Raw genomic sequence first — 16,882 nt, forward strand, 5'->3', positions numbered from 1 at the left:
AAGCTTTTTCCACCTGTAGAGCCAGTTCAGAGAAAAGACTTTATGTATCACACACATAGCACCGTTCTGCCCTTGGGCTTCCTTTTAAAAAAAAACAATCCAGGAGTTCATAATGGATACATATTCCTGAAGGGAGGAAACTTGGAGTCCAAGACTGAGAGATGGAGATGCTGATTGGGCTTTTTTGGGTGGGGGTACAACAGGAAATAAAACATAACTCCTATGAATGAGATAAAACTATGACACCACCTCATGAATAAGGAAAGGGATCTAGAAAGGAAATGCCTTCTAGTTGTGCATCTAGTGACAGACTAGGTCTGTTCTCACCTGTGCCACATAAGGGTGGCATGGTTTGGAGCACACCGTGATTGGGTTTTAAACGAGGTGTGACAGTGCCTTCCTTGAGGCGAGAAGAAAACTGGGGAGCAGTCCACACATGACAGGAAGAAATGAACGCCTCTGTCTAGAAGACACACAGGAACAGGGCTCAGTGGTGAACATATCGGGTTGGAAGGAAACCGTCCCTACCACACTGCTCGGCTGTGTGTCCTTGGGTGACTTTCACCTGTGCCTCTTCCCTTCCCACAGAAGCTAATGCAGTCTTGATGGTAATTGGATGTCAGCGGAGACGACTTATGCAAACAGGGAGATGTTGGAAGTGCCCCAAGTCCCATTTCTGACAGCTTAGAGAACACAGGCCTCCCTGTATCAGCAAATTTCAGCCCTACCCATTGCCACTCCCAGCAGAAACAAAAGAAAGCCAGCCCCAGTTCCAGCCCCAGTTCCAGCCTCAGCCTCAGCCTCAGTCTCGGCCACGCGGCAGCATGCGTCCAGACAGCATCTTGGTCCTCGCTGTGCTCCTCATTTCTTCCACTCTGGTAGCTGGAGATGGAGTCAAAGGATATGGTGAGCTGGGTGGAGCTGGGTTGGGAGCTCCCAGATTATAGACGGGCCTGAAGCTCTCCCCTTACCTTGTGGCTTCTTCCACCTCTAAGAGAAAGAAGGAGTTTGCCCACCGGACAATGTACGCTGCATCAGGGGAGAGCCACCCCAGTGCCACAGAGACAGGAACTGTGAGGGTCCCAAGAAGTGCTGTTACTGGCACTGTGGCTTCAAATGCGTACAGCCTGTGAAGGCGACAGAGGACAGTGAGTAGCCCCCACCGCGGTGCATGGCCCTCCCTCTTCCCCTGCCTCTGCCTACCCCATAAATGCATGGAGGAACAATCCTTGGAGGAGAGGGGTGGAGAGACGTGACTCTGAGCTTGTGGGATCTCAGGGATTGGCGGCCTTGAACTTCTCCTTTGTACAAAGAAGGAAATGAAGGCGGGTGTGTGGCAGGGCTGTCCCCAGAGCAGAGTGGAGAGGATAGCCCTTTTGCTCTCCCTCCTCCCAGGACTGTCCTCATAAGTGATATTCCATCCTTTCCTCCTCTGGAAGTCACTGTCACTTAGCATCTGCCCACTGAGGGCTTACGGGCTTAAAGTGTGGGAGGAATGGGCAGCCCCCAGGAAACATGGCCCCAGGGTCCTTGTGTCCAAAAGAGGGGCCCTCCTACCAATCCTGATCCAGCATAGCCAGGTTCTCTGCATGTTCTCCTCCACCTTTACAGATGGAACCCTGGGGAGTGAGGTGTAGAACCTCCTAAGAAAGCACCTCAGAGAACTGCCTTGCCCTCCCAACATGGAAGGACACAGCAAGAAGTACAAAGACCAGAAACCAGGCCTTTCCGGACCTGGACTCTCCTGGCTCCCTGAACCTGGACTTCCCTGCCTCCAGAACTCTGAGAAATAAATGTTGCTTATAAGCTATTCTACGGTCATTTGTTATAGCCGCCCACACAGACTGACACACTTAATAGTTTGAAAAACCCTGTTGGTGAGGCTTCACCCAGCAACTGATGGAAACAGATGCAGACTCAGCCAAGCATTAGGTGGAGTGGGGAAATCTGTGGAATCAGTGGAGAAAGGATTGTAGAAGCCAGAGGGTTAAAGACACCACAAGAAAACCCCCAGAACCAACTAACCAGGGCTCATAGGGGCTCACAGAGACTGAACCCACAAGCAAGGAGCCTGTATGGGACTGATCCAGGCCCTCTGCGTATGTTGTGGTTGTGAAGCTTGGTGTTCTTGTGGGACTCCTAACAGTGGGAGCAGGGGCTTTCCCTGACTCTTTTGCCTGCTCTTAGGTCCCTTTTCCTCCTACTGGGTTGCTTTGTCCAGCCTTGATGTGAGGGAGTTGCCTAGTCTTTTTGCAACTTGGTATGTCACGTTTGATTGACAGCCCTGGAAGACCTGTCCTTTTCTGAAGGGAAACAGAGGAGTGAGTGTGGAGAGGACCAGGAAGAGAGGAGAAAGAGGAAACTGCAGTCCAGATGTAATATATGAGAGAAGAATAAACAAATCCCTGTTTATTTACATACACACACATATAAGTAAACACTTCCTGAAATACACACAAAATTATTTCTGGGGAAAAGAAACCTATAAGAATTTATTAAATGACATTTTTAAAGATCTGAATAAACAGGATGAAACTGCCCATAATATGATATTTTAAAACGACAGCTGGCCAAAGGGCAGAGAATAAGGTGACTATGGAGCTGTGATGTGTTCATCCCTGTGAGGTTGTCTGTATCTCTCACCACTCACCTCTACCACCACCGAGGTTCAGGGAACATCCAGGAAGAGCCAGAGGTCCTGGAAGGACTGCTGTAAATAATGTCTTCTACACACGACAGGGTCGCTGTACTCATGAAGTAACAGCAGCTGTTGCACCCAGCCCAAGACCTGAACACATCAGACCTGTCAATACTCTGGCATGGAGAAGGAAGGGGCACCTGAGGTCCCACCCTTAGCTGAGGAGCATTGGCAGCTGATGGCCACTAGGGGCAGCAGAGTCAGTTTTCTTCAGTGGTGTGGTCCAAGGTGGGTTGCCCGTGCCGCGGTCAACGGAGCCTGACAACATGAACACATGGACACACTAGTTGGACTCAGTGGGTTATTGAGAGGGAGGGAGGAAGGGGGAGGGGGAGGGAGAGGGAGGGGGGACATGAACTGGGGGATGTGGAGGGAGATCTGGGAAAATTGGAAAGAGATAATCAAATATATTGTGTTCGTGTATGAAAGTACCAGAATATATATAAGAATTACATATATGTAATTACATATATATAGTATATAGAATACTATGCATATATGCACCTGCTCTTCCCCATACAGTAAGTGTCCAAGAGACAAAGATGTCCAACCTGGTCAGCATAATTTATACACAACTACAATCTAAACCCTTTGGAATTTGCAAACCCTAATTAGGTTGCTGTCTCAGGCACTGGTCATCCACAGCTTCCTAATGTTTATGAGATGCCATTTCATGGTTGCATGCTATACTTGTTGTCCTTGTGTGGGGAGCACGGCTTTACCAGAAGAGAACTGTAGTGTACCAGCTGAAATACATCACTCCGTCTGAACAAGAGCAACAATGGTGAGCCAGGCATGGGCTCCTCCTCGAATGGCGAGATGGGAAGCACATGTCATCCGCCACCCGGAAAGGCATTTGCCAGGAGAGTACCATCTTGTTGAGTAGCTGGAGCAAATGCTGTATACAGAAATGTGAAGTCAGGGCAGAGCTGAAAGACATCACAAGGAAGGGATTGGGGCCACACTAACTAGACATTCATCAGTTTGTTTGACCATAAATAGCAAAAAGGACGACTGGGAGAGGGGCAGAAATGAGCCAGAATGTCTATTCTAGGATAAAGAAAACTTTAGGGACGGTGCAACCATGCAGTGAGTGCTCCTTGCGTGGATTTGGTACCAACAACTGTACAAACTCATTTAAAAAAAAGATTTATTTTTAATTATATATATATGTATATATACATATATATGTCTGTGTGTTTGTATAAGAGTATGTGCCTGTGAGTGCAGGTACCCCGAAATCCAGAAGAAGGTCTCAGATCCCCTAGATCTGGAGTTAAAAGAGGTTGTAAGCCACCCAACATGGGTTCTGGCAATCAAATTTGGGTCCTCTGCAAAAGCGGTGTGAACCCCTAACCTCTGAGCCATCTTTCCAAGCCCACAAAGTCAGTTTGGGAATAATTAAAGAAGATAGAAAGCAAATACAGAGGCAGTTGATTCTGTGTGACAATGACATTCGGTTGTGTGAGAAAATGTCTCTATTCCCTTTCTCTCCAAGTTAATGCAGGGTCTTCTTATGGAGCCCAAGCTAATCTAGCATTCAGGACCCTGCTAGCTGCACACCCTGGGTGCCAGGGCTGTTTGTGCACAGCACTACACTCAGCCTGAAGTGTCCTTTTTTCTTAGAGATCTGTACTGAAACATCTGAAGGGAGAAGGGAGATGTGTCAAGCTTACTTAAAAATTCTTCAGAAGTAAAACAGAAATGGTGGGTATGTGCAAGAGGAAGTGTAAAATGTTACTGTTGAATCTGGAATGTGAAGAGCTTCATCAAAAGGGTTGCTGTTCTTTTGTGTGTTTTTGAAATGGTAGTAAAAATTGTTAATAGTGTCAGGCAGTGGTGACGCATGCTTTAATTCCAGCACTTGGGATTAAAAAAAACATGATGTAAAAATGATATATAATGAAAGACTATCATGTAAAAAGTGGCAATGTGAGTTAGTAAAATTTATGGATACCAGAAGTTACTTAAACATTGTGAAGCTGTAGCTATTACAACAGCACTGGATCAAGAATAAACAAAGAAGCAGAGTGTAATCGCGCACGCCTTTAATCCCAGTGCTCAGGAGGCAGAGAGGTGGATCTCTGAGTTTGAGGCCAGCCTGATCTACGGAGCCAGTTCCAGGACAGCCATAGCTACACAGAGAAACCTTGTCTTGAAAACAAACAAAAAATAATTGAAGAAAAATAACAAAAAGAAAACCAGCAACAGCATATATATAATGGTAAGCTTCACTTGCCAGTCTGGCATAGCCCAGAATCAGGGAACATCTCAGTGAGGGATTGCCTATGTGAGGTTGGTATGTAGGCATGTCCTCTGTGGGCAGCACTATTCCTTATGCAGTGAATCCTGAAGTGTGTAAGAGAGGTAAAGCTGAGCACAGGCGAGGGAGCATGTATGTTTGTTTCTGTTTCTGACTAAATGTGGTGTGATGTATCTACATGTAACATATCTATATTGACTTCCCCACCTTGATGCCTTGACTTCCCCACAACGATGGACTGTAACGTGGGGTTGAAACAGAATCAAGTTTTTCTTCTAAGTTGCTTCTTGTCAGGATATTTTAGTACATCTACATAAATGATGCTGGAACACCTTTGACATATATGAGGACTTTTTTTTTAAGAAAGTTCTGGTTGTTAATCAGTAACAGAAATTTGGATTATGGAGTCTGAAGAGGTGGCTCAGCCATTGAAAGTACTTGCTATTCTCACAGAAGACCCAGGTTCGGTTCAGTTTGCAGCCCCTACATGGTGACTCATAAGCTCCTGTATCCCCAGTTCCAGAGGATCCTGTGCCCTCTTCTGGCCTCCCCAAGCATTACACTCATATGAAGCACATACATTCATGCAGGCAAAACACTCACACACATAAAAATAAATAACTCCTTTTTAAAAAGAAAGAAAGGGTAACAAGGATGATGAATATTATCAAAATTATATGCATGTATGGAACTCTCATAATAAAATCTTTTTATTTGTGTAACTGGAAATGATGAATATATGTTTAAGTAAAGGAAGCAAATGTAAGTGAAAAGGCTGATTTGATTGCCCTAAAATTGAAAACTTTGGTACAAGTCCAAAAAAATATGAAAGATGCATTTGGAATAGAGAATCAGAATAAGCATTTATCAAACTTATTCAGTTCTCGAAACTAGCTCGTGAGATAAATATTATTTCTGTCTGTCTTATAGAGGAACAACTGAGGCGTATCAAAGTTCAAATCAACTAGAACTTGGTAATACTAAAATTCAAACCTAGGTCTGTCTGACCCCGCACACATTCAACAAACCACTCTGCTACCACTCATGCTCAAGTTAACAGCATCCATCAGATATAAACAGCTCTTCAAAATATTACAGTCATGTAGCTCAAAAATGAAAAAAAAGAAGACATCCAAAAACATTTAGCAAAATATGAAAGTAAGCCATTCACCAAAAAAAGAGAAAATAGTCCAAGAAAAAGTGAAGTGGAAACACATGAGAAATGTCGGCTCTCACCAATATTCTGAGGAAGATCAGTTTAAGATGAGAAACTTCCATAGTGGAGATTTTTAGTTTTTTTTTTTAATATCCTGTGTTGGGTGTGTGCAGGAACTATCTGGTCATGGGCAAGAGCAACAGAACTTCTGAGTATCCTCATGTGAGCAGGGCCTTCTCTGCTTACAGTTCGGGTGGAGGGGTAGGCAGGTGAAGGGCAGAGAAGGAGTCTAGTGGCTCTCACCTGGATCCAGCACCTCCACCTGCGTCAGGAGAAATACATGGTTAATGACAACCAACTAGAATTAAAGAAGCTGGGGGCCGGAAGCCGTGGATCAGCCAAGGGCAGACAGAACGGCAAATGTCTATGCAGGACAGATCAAGGCTCTCCTGTTCTTTTTGACTTCTGAAATGAACGCTGGCCAGGTGTATCTGTGGTCTGGAGAAATTCATCATGCTCTTTGACCTAATATTTCCATTTAAGCAAATTTTTAAAAAGTGTCTGAGATTTGACTCCAAAACTCCATACTGGGATTGTGAAAATGAAAGATCAGAAATCTGCCCGTCTTCCAGGAAAGAGCAGTTCACATGAGTTCTGTCTTTTAAAACAGCACACTGATACCAGAAATCACAGTGTTTAGAGAACACTTTACAGCACAGGGGAATGTCTGCAAAATAATCTTAACTGGAATAGCACATTGTCAATGGATGTGCACAATTTATAATTGGGGAAACGCAGCCCATAAAAACTTTCCACCAAAATAAAGCTGCCAAAGATGTGCCAGGATTCCAAAATGTCATCAGTCCCTACACGACGGGGACGCCTCCTTCCTCAAGGGCTTAGAACATAGCATAAAGGATTTCAGTTGAGCCCAACCCTTCCTGCTTGACTGTCCCAGACTGGGATTGAGTAAGTGAGACAATCCCCGGAATGTCACCTTCCTTTCTCGGGGTCACATGAAGTGTTCCCCTGTTTTCAATATCCAGGAAGTTGCCTAGGAATTAGGTGTGTGTCACTGAAGCAGTTCACTCCCATCTCTGGCTAGCACGTTCCCCCGTGGCCAGGTCTTGATCACCCCAGTCTTGACGGAGCACTGTGCTCTGGGGTTTCCATCTGGGTCCCCACGGGATGCCAAGCCTCGGTCATTCTCTCTCACCAAGTGCAGAGTCGGCGTCACGGGTGTGAAATTGAGGGTGGGGTCTTAGTGAAAGCAGAGTGATTGGCTCAGGAGGCCAGAGAGGATGGGAGTCCCATTGACACCTACGTTAGCTCTAGCCGGAGAATTAATTAGTCAAACCAGAGCCACGCTCTATCCATCCTGCTCAGCCCGTGCCAGCCCAGGCAAAGGGCAATGCCACTAGATGCCCGTGGAAGTGACCTTCTGAAGGATGTTGGTCTCATTTCCATCCACAGGTCCCAAGATGAGAGGCTAGGCCTGGCCTCATTCACCATGCCAACCTGAGCCAACTTCTCCAGAAGGAAGTGCCAACCCGGGCCCCTTGCTGTCTTCATTTCTTGGCACCACTCCTTGTCATCCGAGATGATTCCTACCCCTGTCTAAGACACTGTGAGAGCTTCAAGACCCTAAGAGAGTCAGGGGGGCAGGAGTCTCTGTCACCCATCACCCTGCACACCATCAATGAAGCCAAACTCAGGAAATGCAAAAATAAAAAGGATTTTGCTTAGAGTCTTAGGAATTGAGGTCCTGGAGGCAGGAGTTTAGAGTGTCTGCTTTAGTGTTCTGAAGAAGGCAGCGGTGATGGGGGCTTAAACTGGCAAGCGGAGCTCACTTGCTACGAAGCAGTAAAATACCCTTTGTAGGAAAATCCCATTGAATGTTGATGAAGGAAGGGAGTTATGCTGGGCCTTATATGTAGGCCTGTCATCAAAGTTACTTAGGAAACTGAGGTAGAAACATCATGAGGACTGATAGAGCAGCAAATGCCACAGCAGTGGCGGCCTAGGAGACTCAGCAAGACCTTGTCTCAACACTTAAAAAGTTAAAGGGGCTAGGAATGTAACTCGGCAGCAGTGGTGGAACGCTTGCCGAGCATGTGAGAAGCCCTGGGTTTAATTCCCAGTACAGGGGCTGGATAGGCAATGCAGAGTAACTTGGGTAATGGCCAAAGGAAACCAAAGGAAGAATCATCTACTTAGTATGTTCACGAAACAAGAGTTCGATGCTGTCTCCCCATGCATCTTAAGTCTCCGGGCACAATAAACTGGCCTGGTTGTACCAGATGTTCCAGATGCCTGTAAGTCAGAGGGTGCGGGTGGCCAAGGCTCACATTCCCAGGCAGAGCCGGCAATGTAAGTTGAACTGCCTTAGAGGAAAAAGTCTCCGTGTCCGGCTTTTGTTATGACCACTCCTCCACTTCCCACAATACAGATGAGAAAACTGAGGCCTGAAGACAGGCAAGGAGACTTGCCCGATACTCAGAGGCCAAGTCAGCAGTACAGGCAGAACCAGATCCAAGTCCCCAACACAAAGAACCTCTGCCACCTACCTTCAATTCTTGCACAAGCACCAGTTGCCTTGAAGACATCAGGCAGGGGATGGGGTGGGGCCGAGATCAGGGAAACAGAAGCCACCCTAATTGCCCTCTGGTCCTCCTCCCCTGACTCAACTGCTCTGGCATCCCTGGAGCTGTAGGTGTTAATTTGGGGGCCTCTGTGCCCTGAGCTTATTGGGTACCACGAAGGAAGCATGAGAATCCAGAGCTCCCTCCTCCTGGTAGTCCTCTTGGCTCTGGAGACCCAGCTGCCTGTGGCTCTGTGTAGGCATAAGGGAGGTGAGTGCCATGAATCCCTCTGCTCTAGGGACCATGAGGCTTCTTCCTCTCTGTGGAGAGTGGGGGCTTTGGGAGAACCAGTGTTGAGTGTGTGTGTGTGTGTGTGTGTGTGTGTGTGTGTGTGTGTGTGTGTGTCTGCTTGTTCATGCTTGTGTCTTCACCTGCCAACAAACTCTGCCCTTTCTCAGTACTTGCTGGTGCCTGCATTCACATCTGAGTGTTTCCAAGGATACACGCCTATTTCTGAGTGTATATGTGCCTTTGTTCCTGCCTGTGCCAACCTCTGTCTATACATGCATGCTTAATGTGTCTGAGCTTGTGGACATGTCTCCATCCATCCATGCGTCACTGTGTCTCTCTGTAGAGGAAGACCTACCTAACATTCTGATTGCATCAACGGGGGGGGGGGGGGTCTAAGCCTTCTCTGGACCCCAGGGACCTGGAGAAGGGACGTGGGAGTTAGTAAGGACTGTGGCCTCTGGGATCTGGGGTCTGATGGGAGGAATCTCTGCTTTCGCCTCTTTTCTTCTTTTCCTCTGTGCCAGACCCATTCCCACCCCCACCCCACCCCCGACAATGCTCAGATTGGTGTGTTGGCAGTGAGGGACGCACAGGTGTTCTTATACCTGTGCCCACTCATCCATCCCCTTCTGGAGCTGGAACACTTTGACCTACATTCACTCTTGCAGATCTGGCCTTGCCTTGGTGGAAAGGTACAAAAATGGGGACAGAACCCCTCCTCCAGGGCTGGGGAAGCCAGGCAGGGTAAGGAAATGAAGAGAGAAGCTTCTACGGCACCCATCCCTTTAGCCTTCCTGAGAGGCACAGGTCTCCACCTGGGGCATGAGCTGGTTAGGGGAGAAGGGTGCTTGGAGATTCCTGATTGAGGGTAGAAGGTTCCAAGGCCTGACCTGTGTCAACGGTGATGCGGGCAACCATCCTGTAGAACTCTTCGCTGTGCCGTAGTGAGTCAGTACTGTTTTTGTCCCCATTTTACTGACAAGGAAACCAAGGTACAGTGATAAACCACCTGCCCCAGGCCAAAGACCAAGATGGTATCAAGAATGGTGTCTAACTATGATTTTTATGAGTCAGCAGGGCTCCCTTGGCCAACTCACTCCCCGCAATATGGGGTCCATGTTTTCCTCTCAGGGGCAATAGGGTCCTGAAGGATAAATGTCAGGTATGCCCATAAGTGCAGCATATGTGGTGGTTTTGTGAGGTGACCGAGGTGTCCTAAGAGAGCATCCTGACACCACACCCGGGCTGAGAGACCCGGTTCCACCAGAGCTGGGGCCTGCTCGGCCTGGTCAGGTGCGACACACTTACCATTCCCAGCTCATGTCAATCCGTCCTTCCCTGGTTCCTTTCCCATGAGACATCTGCCTGGCTCTCAGCTGAATTTCAGACAGTGACAGAAGGTGACAGGACCGAGGGGAACTCCGTTTGTCTAGGTGGAAGCTCAGCCACTCCTGTTTGTAGGAGCCCATGCTCTCATTCGAATGTCAGGGTGATGGCAGTTTTGCAGCTACATTTAGGGAGCTGTGTATCAAGGGCTAAGTGTGCTCATGCATCTGACTTCATCTGTGTAGCCGTTAAATACATTGATTTAACCATGTGCAAGTATAGTTGCCACACAATATGGAGTCTACACATTGGCTGTGGTGTGTGTGTATCTGAGTGTTTAAGAGTGTGCGTGTGAAAGACTCACAGAAAATGTGTCAATGTGTGTGTGAGAGAGAGAACGAGAAAGAGAACGAGAGAGAGAGAGAGAGAGAGAGAGAGAGAGAGAGAGAGAGAGAGAGAGAGAATGTGTCAGCAAGTAGGAAACTGGGTGTGGAGGGAAGGTATGGAGATTAGGTAGGGAAGTGTGGCCACCCAGACCCCTGCACATCTTTCTGTATGTCTTTTATGTCTTTCTCTACACTGTGGCCCTGACAGATTGTCCCACTTAAAATGCCAACTTTCTGCCTGTTCCCTATCAGTCTAGTCCTTGGAGCCCAGTCCCTGGGCCCTCCTCCAGAAGTTCTCCCTGCCTCTTGCATATCCTGCAGCCTACGCTCCACCAGCACCCTCTCCCCCCTAGAAGCTTCTGCTTCTTTCTTTAGAATTCAGACAGCTCCATTTGGCCCACTGTCTAAGGCCTGAGCATTCCTGTACTGGGCTTGTGAGTTTGATACTAAATCCTGGCCTGTAGATAGTCTCCAAGGCTCTTACCCCCCACCACCACCACACAGACACACACAGACACACGTACTACATCCCTACCAAATACCCACAAAAAGACATTCCTCAGAATGTGTGCTCCCTCCCAGGCTAAGATGCTCACTCTCCAGCAGGGGGCAGCAGTTCAGCTTAACCATCAGTTTAACAACTAAAGCTGACTGTGCACCAGCAAGGGACCACCTATTGTGTGCACAGCCAGTGCCCAGGCAGGGACAGAGAAAGAGAGGAAGGAGACTGTTGACACCAAGCCCAATGGAGCTGTCTGAACTTTAAGCAAGAAGGTGGGAGGGAGCTTCTGGTAGGCAGAGCTGGGGTAGGGTGGGTTGCAGGATAGAGGCAAGGAGAGGGTCCCCTGGATCACATCATAGGCCTGGATCAGCTGAAGCTGCTGTGACTCTAGATTGAACAGAAGCCCTAGGACCAGCCCCATTCCTACAGCTCAAAGCAGCACCTAAAGGGAGCCAGACTCTGAGAGTCCTAGCCTAGGCCAGGGCTGGGGTACGCTGGTCACTGTCATTTGGGACTTCTTCCTCCAAATGGATAGTGTGTGTGTGTGTGTGTGTGTGTGTGTGTGTAATTCATAGAAAATGTGTCACTGAGTAGGACTTCCAACTTGTGTGTGATTTCCAACTCATGTATGAAATCACAAGAAGACTGATTAGATCAGCTCCAGGACAGAGCATTCTGGAGCTGTTGGGGGAAAGGTTCAAAGTCAGAGTCGATACTAGAATCTGAAGCGGTGCACTTGCAGCAGTGGTGAGCACAGCTGTGCAGATGTGCCTCATTGGCAAGCAGCTGGCACACATGCAACACTGGGCCTCCCTTCAAATCCCTCTCTTCCCGATGGCATTAAGCCCCCAGCCCTGTGCACGGTGCTGTGCCCATGAAGAACAGAGCCAGCAGGCAATCAGGCTCAGACTCTAGCCCATGAGAGGGACAGACAGCTGCAAGCACACATTCCAGCGCCGAGCCGGCTCCATGGGCTCAGAGAAGCAGGGTCTTCTGACGAGGTGACGTTTCGACTGAGATCAGCAAACTGATTGAGTGGGCAGGGTGGAAGCTGATGCCAGCCAAAGCCAGAGCCTTGCAGAGAGCGTACTGGCTTGAAGCTGCTCAGGAGCCGGTGAGCAGGAGAGCCAGAGTGACAGAGAATGAGGCCGGTGATGTGCAGGTGGGAAGGGGCCAGACCAGGCACAGTCTTATTGTCTGAGGTAGAGATTGTATGTGTGTGTATGGGCATGTATGTTTGTGCCTATGTGTGTACAGGTGCACATATGTGTGTGCATGAACAGAGGACAACCTAGTGTCACTTCTCAGATGACTTCCTCCTTGTTTTTGAGTCAGAGTCTCTCATTAACCTTGAATCACCTAGTAGGCCAGGCTGGCTAGCCAGCCGACCTCAGCAATCAACCTGTCTTCATCTCCTAGGGGCTAGGATTATTAGCGTACATCATGACTCCCACCCCCAACACACACACACACACACACACACACACTTTTTAAAAAAAAATGGGTTTTGAGGATCAAAGTCTGATGGAGGAGAGTTATCTGTCTATATTACTTTCATTGGTTAATTAATAAAGAAAACTGCCTTGGCCCTTTAAGAGAACAGAAAATTAGGTAGGCGGAGTAGACAGAACAGAATTCTGGGAAAGAGGGGGAGACGATTCAGGCAGTCTCCATAGTGAGTCTCCATGTTGCTCCTCTCCGAGATGGACGCAGGTTAAGATCTCTCCTGGTAAGCCACACCTCGTGGTGCTACCCAGATTACTAAATATGGGTTAAAGGAAGATGTGAGAATTAACCAATAAGAGGCTGAAACTATGGGCCAGGCAGTGTTTAAAAGAATACAGTTTCCGTGTAATTATTTCGGATAAAGTTAGCCGGTTGCTGGGAACTGGGCGGCGGGACGCAGCCCCGCCGCTTCACACTACAAAAGTCAAGTCCCAAATGAGTGATCTCCATAGCCTGAATTTTTAAATCTCATTTCTTTTCCTATGCCACTTGAATGTCAAATTAGCTCTAGGCGGTAGGAAAACTCTAAAACTTGTCCTGGTGGCAAGCAAGAAGTAAGAGACGGGGGGATTAGAACTTGCAATCCCCAAGTCAATGATTATTACACAGCCCTGAGCTGCCTCTGGTTACATGATGTGAGGGTTCTTATGCAGAAAAATCGGGGGGCTGCCCACCAGACGACGGGCCTTGCCTCCAGGTGACTCCGGATCAGTGCATGAATGACCGCCAGTGCCCCTCATCTATGAAGTGCTGCTCCAGAGCCTGCTTCCGCCAGTGTGTCCCTAGGGTTGCAGGTAAGTGCCTTCTCCACTCTGCCAACCACCCAAGCCTCAAGCTCCAGAGCCGGTGGGCACGAGCAAGACTCACTCAAGCCCCTGTGTTGCAGTGAAGCTGGGCAAGTGCCCCCTGGATCAACTCCACTGTCTCAGTCCTATAAAGCACATGTGTAACCAAGACTCGAACTGCTCAGGCAAGAAGCGGTGTTGCCTCGGTGCCTGCGGCCGGGACTGCCGAGACCCCAGCAAAGGTACCATTCCTGGGGGCCATGACAGGGCCTTCCTCTCCAGCCTAGCTCGGGGATGTCCTTCCAGGTTAGCAATCTCTGCAGGACACCTCCCTCAGAAGCAAGGCCCCTGACATGGCCACAGCTGGAGAAGTAGGGCTCCCATTAGCGTGGCAGGGAAACCGTCTTCCTCAGTTCTGAACGTGCTATGCCACCGAGACCACATACATCCCTGAGCTGCCTTGGACATCAGTTTGCCCTTCTGAGGGAGGCTGGGGAGTACTGTCTTAGCAATCATGAGTGATAGTATCTAGATGCAGGAATCAAACTCAGAGTTGTGTTACAGAAGAGGGTTAACCCTTTCTTTCCCTTTCTTTAGGCTAATTCCGGCTTGAGACTGTATGTGGGTGGCTCTGCACCTTAGGTGTGGTTCCCACCAGGAAGAGATCACGATAGGGGCCAGGGATCCTCCCCCCCACATCATCTCTCCAGAGCAATTGTAACCTTCTGACAGACCCTGGCCTGTGGTGACGTCCGCTACAATGCGTGCCTCCTGGTTTCTCTTCCTGTGTGTCCTGATCCATCGCATACCCTAAAGACACACCTCATCACTGCAGCTCCCTGTCCTCTGTCACACTGAGCTTCCTACCCCACCTCATAGCCATTTTTACATCTCCCTGCAGGTTCTGTTTCCTCCACTTACAATACCAATTCAGGCAGCCCCTTCTCTATGGTGCCCTGAACCCACCTCTAGACAATCCTCCCCTCAAAATGGATGTCTAGCAGAATTTCCCAAACATCAGTCCATCCGTACATGCCGTTACAATCTTCACCATCCCTGCAGAACCACACTGCAATGTGTCAAGTTGTGTAAAATAACCCCTGTACAACTATTTCAATTACTTAATATCTTCATTTAAATGGCTCACTTTTGAGTGTAACAATTCATTTCCAAAGGATGGCGTGGGGGGGTGGGGAGAGAATCACTATAGTAAATGAGATCTGCAAGATCACTGGTCAGAAATAATGGAATTGTGAAGCCACTGTAATGAAAACAGCAGTTCCCTTAAATTAATTCATGCTTGATTTAAATAATACCATTAAATTCTAGCTCGATATGGTCACCCGCCAAGGGAGAGCCTGCCTCTGTTCTAATAAATGGAGATTAATAAGGGTTAAAGAGAGGTTGGAGATGCAGAGCTCTGCCTGAGTCAGCTTCCCAGGGCAGAGTCGGGAGCGAAAAGAGAGCCTCCTCGCTCGGGAAGTCAATGTTTCAGCCCAGTGGTGCTCTAGTGATTGGATGCCCTGCGTAGAGTAAGTCTGTCTCCTCTGCTGGGCGGTGTCTACTTGCCCCGGTTTCCCCAGAGCCCAGCCTATAGTCAGGGCCTAATAAGGGTTTCTTGAGAGGAGTCAGCAAGGCTTCATCCATTCCTTGGACGCAGATACCTGAATTCCTGACTGTCCTTCCTCCCCAGCAGTCATCTGGGAGGGGAAAGAAGGCACCCCCGCCCCTTTCTCTGCTAAGCCTCCTTTTGTCTGCTACACTCGGGCTAATATAGATAAGGTGGACTTGGGGTTCTAGCTCTCCGCTCCCTGTTCTTATGACCCCCGCTGTGTAGCCCAGGTGAAGCCTTCACCACTTCCGTCTGCAGTCCCAGAAGATGGACCAAGTCTCACTTTTTGACTGCCACAGCCCTTCTCACTAGATCCCGATGCCTGAACTGTTAACTCATAGTAACAGTTGCTAACAACAGGGACCAAGGTGACGCCTAGGGAAAAGAAAGCTCCCCCCGAGTCACAGAATCTGTGCCATCTTGGATATTTCTCGGCCTCCTTCTGGGCCCCAGCTTCCTTACCCATCACATTCAGGCAGATAATACAGAAGATCACAGTCTCTGTCCCCTATGTCCCTTCTCTGTCACAGATTCCCAAGGGGATAGTGTATGTCCCATCTGTAATGGTTATTTTAAAAACTGCCAACTTGGCAGAATCTAGAATCACAGGGGAGACAGGCTTTGGACATTCCTGGAGAGGGCTATCTTGATCTGCTAATTGGTGTAGGAAGCCCCATCTTGATTGTGGGTGGGTCCGTTCCCTAAGTATTTGATCCTGAGCTGGACAACATGAGCGAGTGAGCTGAGTAGGGCGTGCGTGCACTCATCACTGCTTCTGGAGGCAAACGTCACGTGACCGGCTGCTTTGTCATGTGACTCGCGGCTTCACGCGTCTGCCGCCTTGACTCTCCTGCCACGAAGGACCGTATCTTGAACTGTGAGCTGAAATAAACCCTTTGTCCCTTCTGCTGCTTTCCTCAGAGTGTTTCGTCACAGCACCAGAAAGAGGAGCTAAGACAATATGCTGGTGATTTAGAGCCTAGCTGGGACCCTGCCTGGGTAGAACTAACAGCCACAAGCCACCATCCTTCTGGAAGCATCCAGCCTCTGCTACAAGAAGAGCTCATCCAGAAGCCACTGGCCTAAAGCTGAGCTGCCTTTTAGCCAAGCCTCACGCTCGTCGCCAGGGCTTAGCATTTGTGGTAGGAAGTTGAGGGAGTACAGGGGCTGTTGGTGACACAGCAAGAGCCTGCAAGAAACTGACTGCTAATTAATTAGGCCAGAGTGAGTGCCCACCCTATGCTTCCCACTTTAAGACGATTATCACACCATTCCCCCATCATACCGAGAAAGCCGATACTGTATACTCCAGTGCAACATCAGAGGAGCAGCAACTTTGAAACGACTTGTACCAGCTCTTAGCTGGGAGGTGATAGGAGGTGATACAGTCAGAATTAAACTCCACCATCTCCTTTGGATAATGATAAACCCAGACAAGAGCAAAACATTACAGGGTACCCACCCTGTGCCCCACATCCTTTCATTCACATGGACAATCAATCAGTCCCACTGCACCCTCACAGGCTTGCTGGGTAGCTTTCGTTTCTCCGTTTCACATAGGAAGAGAACTGAAGGATAAAGAGGTGGCTTTGGACAAAGCCCAAGGAGCCATACATACCAGAGCTAGGATTCAAACCGAATGGTTGGGTGCCAATTCATTAAGTATTTACAGTAGGTGGACGCTTTAACAACAGTGTCCACAGATGAAAAAAATGAGGTTCACGCAGTCCTAAGAAGGTTGTGTGAACAGGCTCAATCCTAGACGTCAGAGGCCT

At 48.4% G+C, this 16,882-nt stretch overlaps 1 protein-coding gene across 1 annotated transcript; it reads left to right on the forward strand.

Annotated features, from left to right (window-relative positions):
• The first annotated feature begins 824 nt into the window (after nt 1–824).
• On the forward strand, nt 825–6,343 carry LOC119815129 (WAP four-disulfide core domain protein 12-like). Its single transcript, XM_038331319.2, has 3 exons — nt 825–906; nt 996–1,148; nt 6,291–6,343. Exons 1-3 carry the CDS (start codon nt 825–827, stop codon nt 6,341–6,343), a joined length of 288 nt encoding a protein of 95 aa, XP_038187247.2.
• Nucleotides 6,344–16,882: the final 10,539 nt, after the last annotated feature.

Source organism: Arvicola amphibius, chromosome 5 (genome assembly GCF_903992535.2).
Source record: "Arvicola amphibius chromosome 5, mArvAmp1.2, whole genome shotgun sequence".
NCBI lineage: Eukaryota > Metazoa > Chordata > Mammalia > Rodentia > Cricetidae > Arvicola > Arvicola amphibius.

Bases quoted from the DNA above. Each gene is read 5' to 3' on its own strand.
- LOC119815129 (XM_038331319.2), top strand. From the start codon at position 825: ATGCGTCCAGACAGCATCTTGGTCCTCGCTGTGCTCCTCATTTCTTCC. The intron at 907-995 runs GTGAGCTGGGTG...TCCACCTCTAAG, and splicing joins AGATGGAGTCAAAGGATATG to AGAAAGAAGGAGTTTGCCCA. The intron at 1,149-6,290 runs GTGAGTAGCCCC...GGGTGTGTGCAG, and splicing joins TGTGAAGGCGACAGAGGACA to GAACTATCTGGTCATGGGCA.